The sequence below is a fragment of the Myripristis murdjan genome, chromosome 5, assembly GCF_902150065.1.
Source record: "Myripristis murdjan chromosome 5, fMyrMur1.1, whole genome shotgun sequence".
NCBI classification, from domain to species: domain Eukaryota; kingdom Metazoa; phylum Chordata; class Actinopteri; order Holocentriformes; family Holocentridae; genus Myripristis; species Myripristis murdjan.
Window position 1 is genome coordinate 28323264 of NC_043984.1, and position 14535 is coordinate 28337798.

Consider the following 14535-nt stretch of genomic DNA (forward strand, 5'->3'; position numbering starts at 1 on the left):
TCATTTTAATAATTTGGCTCTTACCTCTTAAATGAGGCAGTATTTACAATATTGTGTAATAAAATCTTAATTAGAGATGACTAAAATATTGATCTGAAGCTAACATACACACAAAACAATACATGGGTAAAGTCTGACTGCATTAAACTACCCAAATAACAACATCCCCATCATGACAGTAGGACTCATTTGCCTACCCAAATTTGCAAAACAAATAATTTGTATCTGATCAGGACAATTTTTTTCGAGTGTGTCCTTTAAGAAAAAAAAAAACGAATATGAAGATTAACATCAAGATGAAATTATAAATATCCCTTTAAATGATCTTGGAAAGTGAATTATAGTAGTAAATTCTCTCATTATTTATTTCCCACAGCACGTGAAGTCGGCGGGCACCAAAGATGAAATAAGATATCAAAGAGAAAGAAGGGAAACAGAGGATACACCGCCTCTTGTGTTTCAGGCTGTATTGTTGTAGCAGTCAAACGGAAATGTCCCCTTCTATTTTCCATTATTTCTATTTTATTTATATCCAGTTTCCGAATTTGAGACAAACTGCATCAAACACAAATTAACAAGCGCGTTTTGTTAAAAGATGTGCTCGTAAACATGAGCGTCGTGGAAGTCCAGCGTTATTTATTTCCCCACCCGCATTCCGAATTTCCCAGCTTCCCAACCTTCCAATTGGCGGAATGCCGGTGGAGGGAGAAAAAGGCGGAAATCCATGTTGACCTCTGTTGTTGCATTCAAAGGAAGGCTTTACATTTTAATAAGAAAATATATAGTTTCTGTACGAAAGTACTCTGTATTAATCGGGACATAGATTCCGCTTTCGCTACAATGGCATGTGACTTTTTTATTTTCTGCCACCAACAATACATTATTACACCGAAATGTACTATAGCTGCATTACAACTAATACTTAGATCTATTAAAACCAAATGCTCTGGTCAATTTTACGCCGGAAATGATACTATTGTATTTGTTAGTGGGAAATGAATGTGTGCAGTCCATGAGTGCGCTTGTTGGCACTTTTAAAAATTTGCATACTAACTAGCAGTGGGAGCGGGAGTCGCTTCTTTTGAATTATATTCTCTTCGCTGTCAGATGCGTGCTAGGGGTTAACGCTAGCTGGACTTAGCTGGGTTAGCGTTGCCTTGCTAACTCAAGTGATGTGTGTGTGTATGTGTGTGTGTGAAAGAGGGAGTGTGTGTCTGTGTGTTTTGAGTCAAGTGGCAATCAGTCAAGGAAATATCCCTTAACTGTTAACAAGGTAATTGGTTTTTGTTGATGCACTTCACTGCATACACGGATAGGCTGATAACACATTTCCTCACTCACTGGTGTTTCTAACAGCAGATTGCTACCGAGACGCGTCCACTTCAATGTTAGCTGGCTTTTAAATGGTGCTAACGTTAGCTAGCACGGATGACGGATTCAATTTCGACTGCAGCCCGCTACGCAATATTATTTTACACTGTCGACAACATATTACGTTACCGTGTAAACCACATCATCAGGACTTCAGACAATTCGTGTACTTACTTTGAGCAGAAAGATAGGTTAGCGAGGAGGTTGGCTGCTGTGGTAGCATTAGCCTGCTAACCTGCGCTGCGTCCAACTGACTGCTAATTTTTCCCAGTAAAAAAAGCCACACATCCATATGGAAGCTAACTAGTTAGGTGGCTAATTGTTGATATTCCGCTAGCTAGCACTGTTGGTAGTTTCTAGTTTTCATATTTTGTTATATTATATAGTACTAAGCTCGCCTGCTAAGCCATGACAACATTCATAGTAAATAAATGACCTAATGATAAGCCAAAATAGCATCAGTTTGCCGTTGCGAGCTAACGTCACAGTAAAGTGCTTACTGCCTAGCTAGCCGACCAGCTACTCATGTAGGCTAATGTAGTTTGATGCTCATTACTGAGCTGCGTGATGGGCATTTCATCTCTCCTTTCCTGCTAGGTTCCCTCATGAAAAACTGAGCAGCATCTTGATGGTTCATCTGCCCCAGCCCAGAGACCGATGTCAAGTGTTTTAATGGCCCTCTCACTGTAAAAAACAAAATAAAACACCATCTTCAATGGAACAGCAGAACCATCTCAGAACATAGCCTTCTTTGCACCAAGAGAACATTTTGAGGCGCTTCTGATTGACACAGGTGGAACAATGAATGAGGAACCACCTAAAAGCCCATCATCGGGCGTAGAGCCAAAGGAAGGAGATGCGGAACAAAGCACAGAGAAGAGGAACAGCGAGGCAGAAAGCACCTCCGAGGTTGCATCAACACAGGAGGCCATGGCACCCTCACTGGAACCTGATAAAAAGGAAGATGCCTTCACGGATTCTGTGGAATTGGCCTCAGGAGAGGCAAGTGAGGGAGCTAAGGCACTTGCCGGTGAGCCTCCCATGGACTGGTTCGAGCCCCTCGAGGATGATGATGAGGCAGAAAGCTGGGATTTAGCTGACGCTGACCAGCACTTCAATGGTAAAAAGGACCCGGAGGAAGAGAGCCTGGCTGGAGAGAGTGAAAAGAGTGGGAGTGTGGCGAGCGGCGAGAGAACCTTCAAAAAAATTTACCAGTATGTTTAATCATGGTCATTTATGCCATTCTGTTGTCACCCAATAGTGATATTACCATGCAGTGTCAAATATGCTGTCAGTCAGAGCCCTTTCTCCAGCAGATGTTAAAATAGTCTGCAGAGGCCCGTATTCTCTTGTAAGGGGTTTTCATCCTCTTTGAAATAGATTTTTGTTATTCTCAGGCCATGTGCAAGCAAATTACCCCAAAATAAGTATCCTTATGTCACCATACCATCTAAGAAATATGTAGCATAAATAGAAACATTGAAGCTTTTTTGTCATATTACATCGTCTTTTATTTGTATTAGAGGTTTGACGGTATTTCACTCACTGGTAGTAATCAGGAAAGCATTTAACGTCTTGGTCCAGAATACTTTGTGAGAACATGTTGGTTGATGGACTTATTGAATGTTGCAGGGATCAAAACTATGACTTTTTTTATGCCATATCTCAAACATCAGGGTGCAATTGTGCCATCATCTCTCGAGTTAAAATATGCCCAAAACAGATTAATGTGACTATGTATATTATTTGCTGACATCAAAAAGCTTTATGCCAAAGTTTGTTGTATGCATTTCTAAAACATAGCTTAACCAATATTCTCCCAATATTATCAGGCTGAATGTTCACAGGCGTAAGCGATCACATCCTGATGAAGGTTGGGTTGACTGGCCTGCGCTTGGAGAGGGCTGGAGGCGCAAAGAGGTTGTCCGTCGCTCAGGTTCCAGTGTTGGCCAGAAGGATGTTTATTACCTAAGGTAAATATTATCTATGAGACATACTCTGCCATCTGCCAGACTACATTCTCTTTCTCGTGTTCAGCTGTTCTCAGATCAGGGGCTGGTACATTTTATCATGAACTTATCTGCTGCTTCATTAATGCTAATTTGAATGTTTAACTTTAGGTGGAAGTGTCCATTGTAGCAATTGTACTGGTGTTCTGCAGTCCACAGGGTGACCGAGTGAGAAGCAGAGTTGAATTAGCATCAGTGCTGGAGGGCATTTTAGACTTGTCATTCTTCGAGTACAAGACAGGAAAGTTCTACAATGGTGACGCACCGCTCCCAAGAGGAGTCAGAAACAGAGGGAAGGTATGGACTCGTCTCATCACTGTAGGGACTCCACATTTTTAATGGGTACATCTTATGATTTTTTTAAAATCTCACTTTATGTTCCATTAGAGGAAGATGCGGGAACGTTCCTCCTCAGAGTCCAGCATGATGGAGAGAGGAGAGGGGGCAGACACTCCTGACTCACACCACAGGCTCACCCCGAGTCTGAGCTCCAAAGTCAGTAACACCAACCAGACGCTCATTCCACAAAACTTTCCAGGCACTCCAAACTACGGCCCTCAGGATGAAGATGCGATAAAGGAGGACAAAATAAAACTTCCCCACATTGCATCATCGAGACCGCTACCCTCTATCAATGGAGAAATTGGGTCAGAAGACACCTGTCTGTGAGTCAGTTTTCTCAAGTTACATTTCGCTCATCAGAATTCATTCAGAAATTGACACCAGGGGTCATAGTTCAGAAACGCAGTAGCTGCTATTAGTGTTTGATCAGAGAGGGTTTATTTGCGGTGTTGTTGCTGCAGATGGCTTGCAATCTTATCACATGTTCTCTTTCTCTGCAGCATCTGTGCCAAGTGTGGTATTTCGTTTACAGGGACATGGTATGACAAACAGAGGAAGAAGCCCTGCTGTCCTAGTTGCTGGGGTATGTCAATACATAAGTGTGAAACATAATGATACTGAGGAACCCTGGCTTAAGAAATAGAAACAGAGAATGAAATGGAAGTAAACATGACAGGATGAAAAATACCAGCTTCTTAAGTTGACATTGCTGTTACTCATCCTACATTGTTTGTGTATTTATTTATTTATGTTTAAATTTCAACAGCCACAAAGACGAAGGAACATCCGATGGTTCGTTTCAGAAAGGTAAATCAGTGTCTCTCAATAGGATGTGTGCATGACACTGTCATTTTTTTATACATAGCTATTATTATTAGCTTGCCAAAGCCTGAGCATGTTTATATGTGACTGTGACCTGTAAGCATGATCCAGATTTGCTACAAGATTTCAGTGTTTTGCTAACATATGAGAAAGTTAGATTTTCAGAATTTTGGCTGAACTTGGGCCATGTTCACACCACAGTTTAAGTGACTCAAATCTGATTTTTTTCCCTCTCACCACAGCAGTTTGAACATCAAAAACAAGGAATCAGGATCTAAAAAGTTATCTTTATTATCAGACAGTCACATTTGACTTCAACTGCAAATACTCCTTACAATAAACACTTGTACTGCAATTTTGCTTTCATCATCTTCCATGATTTACTGTCTTGAATGTATGAGTATGGCCTCAAGGTAGAAGTCACATGTCAGATATGGGTCACCGACAATTTAGAGGAAAAAAAAATACATTGGATCAGAATGAACAATCAGAATTGAATATTAAAGGCCTGTAGTGTGAACAATGAAGGAATGAAGTGAATGATATTGAAAGCTGTTTCCTGAGTCTGTTGTAGTTTGGGCTACCGCTCAACACCTTAAAAAACTAAATGGCAGTGAATGCAGTGCCACTTTGAGCTCTTGTTATGCTTGTAATGTAGTGACGAAGCATTGCTGCCGTGATGGGAGGAGTCACCTCCAGGATGTTCATGGTCTTATTGCTGTTTATATGTTAGCATAACACATTGACTTTGCACTTTGGTCAGGTGCAAGAATGCATGGAAATCCAGTTGACTAGACTCAGCTCAAAAGGGCTGAGACAGATGGATGAGGATGTCACAGTGTGCCATCCTCATTGATCACTTCTCTTCCTTTTCTCAATAAATTAGACTAAATACAGTCGTTGATTGTCTGATCTCCTGGCTGTTTGCTCGATGTGCATTTACTTCCCCGGCTTGTGCGTCTGAAATTAGGATGCTGATCGTGGATATTGATGTGCAAACAAACCGTCTTGGCCTTTGTTTATTTTTTTGGTTTGTCTTGGTTTGCTGTAGTGGATTCCTTGTGGGCAGTGTGTAGCTTGCCATAACACAGTGAACTGTGGGCAGTGTGCCAACTGCAAACATGGACTGCAGAGTCCCGAGTCCCGAAAACGCATTTGCAGGAAACGCAAATGTATATGTCCCATCCGCAAGGTAGGTTGAGTTGCATTGTTCATCACTCAGGTATACATATATATTCATAAATGGTTATTGATGCGTTTCTTACCTCTTTGTTCTGTATTTTAAAATAGGGCCCTGGAACTAGAAACTTCATTCAGCAGAGGCCTCTTAATGACGCTCCTGATCTTTTTGAGGACACTATGAGTTTCCAGGTAATTAAGCTTATATCATTCCTTAAACTGTTCTTGTTATTTTGCTTACTAAAAGAGCCAAGTCTTATTATGTCCTGAGACTGTATATTTTCCTGAGGTTCTTGTTCAAAGGTTCATTTTGTAATAATTTACTTGCTTAAATGTTGAAATGCTCATAGCTTAGCAGTGGGGGTTGACAAGTGCTGTTTATCAACACCAGTCAACCCACTGTTACGGTGATGGCTGCAGAAATTTCAGAATAGCCAAGCCAGGCTGGCCATAGTGTTCTGTTCTGGGAAAAATCCCCCTCACTTCACACGTGCAGTGTTAGCCAGGTAGATGCTGACTTTAGCACTAGTCTCTAATGTTTTGAGTTAGTCGCATTAACACACATGCGTTTCAAGCTCTGGAATGCCCATGTTTATACAGTCTAGATTTGGGACTGGTATCGGGCCGATATCGGGTACTGATATTGATATAATTCGCAGATTGGATATTTAACTGACATTACCAATCCATGTACTGATCCAGATTCTATAGTATTTAGATTCTATAGTTTTTTTTTTTATTATTAATTATTAATATATAATAATGCAATTTTAAGCCCATGACCAAAATGTTGTAGCACATAATTAGTAATTAAACAGTTATACAAAGATATCCAGTCTTTCCCATATTTTTTTTTTCTTTTTTTTAAGACTCAGAATTCTTTGAGTTGGATGTACAGGTGGTGCTCACACTTGACCATTAGTCTGCAACTGATTGAGCTAGTAAAGAGTTTTTTATGTTGGTGACGAAAATCGCCTGGTTATCATTCACTTTCAGTGAGAGGTGAGCAGAGGAGCGACATGGGGTGAGTGATGTAGGTGGAGTGGGATGTGAGCTCCGTGTAAATAAATAAATAAATAAATAAATAAATAAATAAATAAATAGGTGGCTCCTCCTGTGCACGTTTGGGAATAGGTAGTACATACTGTCATGAACTTTACTACCACAAATCTCAAATTAGGTGGGCATCTTTAGATCACTTTTGGAAGATCTTTTGGATGTTCTCGAACTCTTCTCCCAGAGCAGAATATTGTGTGATATGATCTGAAGTCTTTTGGCTTTTAAGACTCTCATCCTGGATGAAATTGGTGTATCTTTCTCTAGCTGCCCCTGTCAGTTAGTCTGGGTAATCTGTTTGAAAAACAAGCCAAAGATTTAGAATAGAAATTCCGTCAAAGTCACATTGGTTTGTGTAAATTCTCTAGATCCGACTAAATTGAAATCTGACACTGAGATCTGTAATACGAACAACCATGACAACCATTTGATTGTCACATACTGAACACCGCAATCCTTAACCAGTCATTGACATTGTGAAGTTACAGAAAGGGTTAATTCGGCACCAGTGTGACCCAAACAAAACGTCAGGTGTTTGCTACAGCGCTGGATATTGAAATTAGCGATACATGCTCAATCAACAAATCAAATGAATAAGACCAACTGTGTGTGAGTTATTTTGTGCTTTAAAAAAAAAAAGGCAATTTGGGTCAAACACTGACGTCAACCCCCCCTCTTTTTCTATTATTACAAACTAGTCTTAAATGTATTTTATAGTGGCATTAAAAAGTATTTCAATGTTTTAAATTGACCTTACATGAACTCTGTACTGAGTCTGGGATTATCTCAAATAGCACCAGCTCCAGTCCCACAGTAGAGACAAGCGTGACCTGATTTTCGGTTTGTCTGAGTTTATGAAGTATTTGCCAGTCATATCTGCTGTATTTGCCATCCCAGCAAATGAAAGAAATTTGTGTAAAATGATTTCAACAACATATGGTGACACAGTGGATTTGACAGGCTGAACTGCATTGCACTACTACTACTATTAGTACTACTACTACTTTACAACAAAAATCTGCATTGTTAGCCAACTTGTTACTTTGACACGAAACCCCCGTGAGATCGGGGCGATCTTAGACAAACAAAGTCATTAGAGTTATCGGAAATGATTGATGAAATGGAGCGGGCACTGCCAAGCTTAAGGGGAGAGCATCCTGTTATGATCTGGATGGGACATGGGGGATTTTTGGCAGAACATGATTTGGCAAAGGTTAAGGTGGGTTAAATGCGCCTGTTGGATGATGGTTCAAGGTCCGTCAAGATACCAAACCAGAGGGAGAGATTTTATTGGTGACCGAGCAACCAGACAGATGTGATGTTTGTGCGAAGATGTGTGTAACTTTGGTCTAAAATCCTGTGTAAGCGCTTTTAATTTTTGGTCTTGTCGCTATTACCTCCTCCTCCTGTATTTTATTCCGCTGCAGCTTTTACACAAAATGCAATCAACCAAACATATTCTGAAATGCGAAGAGTGCAGTTCATTCCAGTGGATACACACTTTATTACCGTTAATGGTCACCTTGTCAAGATGTAACACTTAATGATCTGTGTAGATTTAACATTGTGTTGTTCAGTCATAACACAGTCTTTTAACAAGTTCATTTTAATTTACAGAATGAAGTTATCGACTCAGAGGTAAACCATTTTAATCTGAAACCTAACCACACCTTTTGTTTTTAATTATGTTGACATCTTATTTCTCTTTGTTTCCAATTCACTTCTGATTGCTCTTTTATTCCCATAGGCACCAAGTTATAAAAACAGCGACACAGAAGACTTCTCGGTGAACGTGGATGTTGACGACGAAGATGACTTGTCGACTGATGATGACGATGATGTGAGTTTTTCCACTGCATTTCTATACCCTTGAGTGAGATCCTCTGCAACGTTTGATAAGAAAATAACAATATAAATTAAATATACCATACCGTGTGAGTCTGGGTCTGTCTGTGACCCTGTGTGCATGCATGAATCCCCTGTTTGCACTTTTGAAACTGGCCTTTCAGTGGCATTCAGGTTGTTTTGGGCTGATTCCATTTGGTGTGGGTTCAGCCAGCCATGAGCCGGGTTGTGGCTACTGGGCACATATATCAAGTTAATGTAGTGACAACAACAATGGCTGAAAGTTGTGAGGGAAAAAAAAACAGAAAGGGTAAATGTGTAGCAGACAAAAGCCTTTAAAAGAAAATGGGTGGACATTTTTCATTTTTTTCCCCATCCAATTTCCTGTGTCGGTGTGATGCTGGTTACCTCAGCTTCAGGCTGGATGCCATTTCAAGACACAGATCATCAGTGAGAGACAAGTGTAGTGGGGTGAGCATGACCAAGTGAGGGGGAGGAGGGTGGGACTAACAATATACGTCCTGCCCTGAGGAAACATATATTTTAGCTTTACAGAAATGCTGTGTCATGATTGTTCTGCCTCGTCACTGATGAACTCAAAGAAGTGAAGTGGAACTCAGGCTTGGTCATGGTGTTTTTCTATTAAAATTTCAACTTGCAAACAAATATTTATTGATATTTTAACAAAACCATTTCAAACAAATATTTATTGATATTTTAACAAAACCATTTCAAACAAATATTTATTGATATTTTAACAAAACCATTTCAAACTAAACCTTTGAATTAGCTGGCTCAAATCCAACTACACAACAGGCATGAGTTGGATTTCAACCACAACATGATAACGTCATGATGCCCCTTCCTCATCATATGATAAGACAGAACTATCTAGCCCAAACCTTTTTTTTGTTGATTGTTGCATAAGGTCATTCATTGGTGTGTTTACCCTGTCTTTCAGTGGCACAAGAAACGGAAGCGACGCTCTTGTGGGAAATGCAAAGCGTGTCTCTGCAGGAAGGACTGCGGCACATGTGATTTCTGTATAGACAAGCCCAAGTTCGGTGGCAGCAATAAGAAGAGGCAAAAGTGTCGTCTGCGTCAATGTCAGAGGCAGGCGATGGTATGATCTTACAAATAGTATTTTTAAATCAAATACACATTTTTAGAGCACATTGTTGTCTGTTAGTTGTTCCTTTGCATCCGTCCAACGATGCATTAACAGTAGCCTAAATAGCATCCTTGCTACGCCTCCAGTACTACTTAGATTTACATGTTTGTACTTGGCAGAGACACTTGTTGCCCTTTCAGTTGGGCCAGGCAGAGTATGGGACCCCAGATGGCATGATGCCAGTGGGCAGGCCTCGACCTCACTACACATACAGCCGGAAGACATTCTCGAAGAAAAGCAGAGCGCCACCCCTCGGCTTGGAGTTTTCTGATGAGGAAGATGACAGCAGCTTGAACGCAGTGAGTTTCCTGACAAAAAAAATGTCTTTTCAAAGTTTTTATATGACTTTTTTGCCATTGTGATATTTTGTTTTTTGGATGAATTTGAATGAGTTTTTTGAATCTCTCATGCAAATAAAAATTAATCATATGATTGCTTGAAAAAGGATTTGTGTTTTTATGTTCTTGCTGTTCTAGATGAATTGGACCTCTGAGCCTACCAGCAAACTCACTTATGAGCTGAATTACAGACATCAGCAGTCATCCATACAGGTTTGATTTAAAAAACATCTTATCTCTCATCTCTTACTGCTTAAAGCTTTAAAATCAGGTGACCAAAGAGAATCTCAAATAAATTTTGTCTTTCAATAGATGAATAATTTGGATGTTGGACTGCGGAATGGGCTGCCCGACAGAATCCCCAACACCAGTAACCACAACAGCTCCCAATTAGTGAGTTAAATTTTTCATTCAGTACTCTGTATTGCAGGAACAGTCAAAGTCTGCTCAGATTCACTAACAACTCCAGCAACTCCTGTGTTTCAAGCATACCTCATTTTGTGGTTGGCGGTAGTGGGTCTGTCAATATGTTGCATTGAACTAGCTCCTTTTCCCTGTCAGTGATAATATAGATGCTCTGGATTATAGCTCTAACTGTCCACCTTTTTCATGGTTTGGTGTGTACCTTGGTGTTCAGGTCATGGTCCATTTTGTATCATGTTGTGACTTGAGAAAAAAAACTCACTCAGAATAACATTGCAAACATGTTTGGTGTAGGTGTGTACCTTGCTAAACAAAACAAAATGTGCAGACACTGTTCATGAAAAAAAAATGTGTTCATCATACATGTATGGCTCAGTGAATGGAGTATGCAGTCACAGCTATTGTACAAAAATGTTACACTGCTACTCTAAATGTTCTGGTTGACCTCTTCTTTAAAACAAGTCAGTACAACTCCACCAGGTGATTTCACTGATTAGTCCCGCCTCTCTGTTTGGAGGTAGGGTGATCAGTGAAATCACCTGGTGGAGTTTTTGGTTGGAATGAAAACCTGCAGCCTCTTGGCCCTCCATGGCACGAGTTTGACACCCCTGCCCTAGATGCCCTGCAGCTCTGCCAGAAGAGCTTGTCTCTGTATGGACCACCCTATGGACCATAGACATTTGCTGTTTCTTGAAGAGCTTCAGTTTTTGCCTGATTTGTGGATTGTTGCATCTCTCCAGCCTATGTTGTACAGAGCTTTCAGAGCTTTCCCGGGCTCAACTGCACCAGATTTTTCTTCTGACATTGTGACCATCAGTTTCTTGGCCAGATCCTCTTGCAGTTCCCTCTGGCATCTTGTCCATTTCAGCATTAAAGTCCTGCCAGCCTCTTTCTGTTGGAACGTGTGACACTTGTCAGTCGGGATTGATTAATCTGTCAGGCGCTTTTGCAAATCTTTTCATTGACACAATCCATGGTCAGCTGTCCATTTCTTTTGGTTATTATTCTTACGTTTGTCATGTTGGGGATGTTTCCATCAGATCATCCATGCCTTAATTTTGTCTCCTCATAAAAGCATGTTGTTTGCTGCCCCTCTGTGCCTGGTTAGCCATCTTTATAACCTATCCACAGTCTCTCAAGTTGTTCAGACTCTGGTTATGGTTGTCCTTAATTTCATTCATTGTCAACACTGGTTTGGCCAGCTAAGTGATGGCTTATTCTGAGTGAGTCTCTGGAATACATCAGCAGTACTATAATGTGGGCTCAGTGGGTGGGGTCAGACATCTGCATCCAGGTGACCAAGCCTCAAGTTCAACAGGCTCCAACTTGTACTCAAGGTGCATTGTGTTTTCCCCATGGGTTTGATGGGTTTGTTCAATCTCCTCATCCTGAGATGTTTTAATCTGTGCTCAGCAGTCTGTCCTCACTGCTGTCCCTGTTTTTGGGTGCCTCAAGGGTCACTTGAATCCCTGTACTGAGTCAAGTCCCCTCACTGAGTCACCTTCAGTTCCTCTTAAAGAGACTTTAGGGGCTGCATCATGTATAAGTTAGTGTTAATAGTGAATAGTTTTTGAATGTTGCTCTGCAACTTCTCTGCACTGCTCTTATGGCAGTTAGACTACAAAATGTACCACAAAAATTGTGAAATTATGGGTAAAAAAGGAAATTTGTCTATATTTGTCTTGAACTGGTTGATTTCATAGTCCCCAAACACTATCAACCCCTGCCCCCCTGCGAAATAATGTAATAACAAGTAAATGTATGTGTGCTAAGAGTAGCCTGAATATTTATTGCTTTTGATTGTCCTGTAACATAACAATACATAACAATAACAATAACACACATGTTCACCTTTATTGATCCAGGACCAGATAGGCAGGTGGGACGGCGAAAAATCAAGCACAGGCAAAGATGGTGAAAATCACACTGGAGAAGAGGTGGAAGAGGAGTTGCCCATGGTAAGTGCTCTGCTGAGGTGGAGAGAGTTTCCATGATAGTTCTCCGGTCACCACAAATCACAGATAATGTAAATGTTTGCGCTGTTAATTTTTTCTTCATTTGTCCTCTGTAGATTACACGAATCTTCAGTTTGGCTGACAATCCAGTCGGGACTGGGGTGGACACAGAAAACCAGCTGCTCAAGCTGCTGGAGGCTCTGCGTTCTTCTGCACTGCCCATCCTCTGGTATGCCATCGTGGTGGAGGGCCCGCAGCTGCAGCTCATCCAGTGTGCTAAACAGTCCAGCATGACTGACACCATGGTGCTGATAGACCCCGGCTTCTGCTATCAGGTGACTGTCCAAAAGCAGCCACTGCTCCTCACCCACCCGTTGTACGACGACCATCCGACACACCTAACCTCTGTGACTGAAGTGGTCAATCTGCTTTTGGACTTGGAGAGGTACATGGTGTGCCAGGGACTGCCCCCACAAGACTTGTCAGCTAACAAAGGGCCAATCATCCTGGAGCGGGCGTCGACATGTGACTTTTTGGTTAAGAAAAATGTCAGCATCTGTATTAACTGCAGAGCCCTGTGTGGGCAGTAAGTAGCTCCAGCAGAACTGCGGAGACAGGAAGAATCTGTGACCACATTGGAGTCTGTTAATCTTTGGGTGCCACTTAAGACTCTTATTGGTTTGTTTTTCCTATTTTTTTAACAGGGATGCAAAAGATGGACTACTTTTTACACATTTACCTCTGAACTGTAATAATATAATTTGATTAAAGATTCACCAAAGGCTTTCCCCAAGCAATTACATTGTAATCACCTAGAGTGGTGAGGCCTCTTAGATTTTTTTTTTTCTGCTAGATTGTTTTAGGATGTTTACTCATAATAGACTGTATGTCATCGGTTTTTGATGTAGAGCTCCCTGGGCTGACTGGTCAACTATTTGGTTGGTATGGTGTTTTTTGATTCAAAGGTTTTGCTTGAGGAATTGGTTTATTTCTCTCTCCCTCTCTTTTGAAACAAATGCGCAACAAAAAGTCCCAGCATTTACCCAGCAAGTTGTCTGTCTCAGCCCAAAAATCAAAACCTTTTCAGATCACCAATATGAATCACTGATCTTTTTGCTGCTCCAGTTTCAATTTCTGAAGTCTGGTAGCTGCACAAAAAAAAAAAAAAAAAAAAAAAAGGAAAGAAAAAAGCTTAATTCTGTTAAATCATATCTTGTGATGTGTGGTGGTTCTCTTGGTTACATTCTAACCACATTCATTTGGCAGCTGGTTAGGAGCTTTAATTGAAGTTCAGTTATTTTTTCCCCCACTGAGTAATACTGACAAACTCTAAATGTGAAAAAATGAATTAATAAGTTTATAAAAATAAAATTAATCATTGCGGACATGCAGTTGTAAAGACTTTTGCAAATTGAGGACCAGTGCCGCCTGGTCCTATACTATAGTGTTTTTATTTTGACATTTAAAAACAAGTTACTTTTGGCTTTTGAATGAGAAAAATTGACATTTTAAAATGATCTATTGAAGGTCAGCCTGTGCCATCTGACACTAGAAATTAAAGGCAGTTATACAGACTTTTTAAAGGGGAATCTACACTAAATTAAGCACTTTGCAATGGGATGTGGTAGATAAGGAGCTTGCAACTTATTTAGCAACATTATTTTAACACTGAATCTTGAAATTAGTCATAGTGACTAGTAAAAATCAGCTAAGATTTCCCTCGTTATCTTTACTGTCCTGAGAATGCTGCATCATACAATGTCTTGTGTTGCCGTTGTTCCTTTGTAAATGAGGAACACAGGTAGAGAAAAAACGAAAACACAAGGCTGGGGGGTAGAGAGAAAAAGCAGTTGCACAGTGTTGAAACAACCAAACTGTTGATAGTTTCTAACAGATTGCACCTATCATTGTCCTCTGACAGCTTTAAACGTTATTCTGCACAATGCATACTGGGGGTACATAAAATTTCGAATGATATCTTTTTACCTTTGCATTGCAAGGTGCCACCAACAGAGACTGAGATG

The 14535-nt window shown here is 40.6% G+C and overlaps 1 protein-coding gene across 3 annotated transcripts; it reads left to right on the forward strand.

Moving 5' to 3' along the window:
• The first annotated feature begins 1007 nt into the window (after positions 1 to 1007).
• On the forward strand, positions 1008 to 13716 carry mbd1b (methyl-CpG binding domain protein 1b). 3 transcript variants are annotated; one of them, XM_030051788.1, is made up of 17 exons: positions 1008 to 1273; positions 1969 to 2585; positions 3204 to 3344; positions 3533 to 3677; positions 3768 to 4045; positions 4223 to 4305; positions 4489 to 4529; positions 5596 to 5736; positions 5835 to 5915; positions 8397 to 8417; positions 8527 to 8619; positions 9586 to 9747; positions 9936 to 10094; positions 10272 to 10346; positions 10446 to 10526; positions 12416 to 12514; positions 12628 to 13716. In XM_030051788.1, the coding sequence occupies exons 2-17, from the start codon at positions 2173 to 2175 to the stop codon at positions 13099 to 13101; spliced, it is 2487 nt and encodes an 828-aa protein (XP_029907648.1). In that variant the 5' UTR covers positions 1008 to 1273; positions 1969 to 2172; the 3' UTR covers positions 13102 to 13716. The 3 variants fall into 3 exon arrangements, with proteins under 3 accessions (XP_029907648.1, XP_029907646.1, XP_029907647.1); XM_030051786.1 differs by having other exon boundaries at positions 1009 to 1273; positions 9915 to 10094; XM_030051787.1 differs by having other exon boundaries at positions 1012 to 1273; positions 9915 to 10094; positions 12422 to 12514.
• The last annotated feature ends 819 nt before the right edge of the window (positions 13717 to 14535 follow it).

Bases quoted from the DNA above. Each gene is read 5' to 3' on its own strand.
- mbd1b (XM_030051786.1), top strand. From the start codon at position 2,173: ATGAATGAGGAACCACCTAAAAGCCCATCATCGGGCGTAGAGCCAAAG. The intron at 4,306-4,488 runs GTATGTCAATAC...AAATTTCAACAG, and splicing joins CTGCTGTCCTAGTTGCTGGG to CCACAAAGACGAAGGAACAT. The intron at 10,347-10,445 runs GTTTGATTTAAA...GTCTTTCAATAG, and splicing joins ATCAGCAGTCATCCATACAG to ATGAATAATTTGGATGTTGG.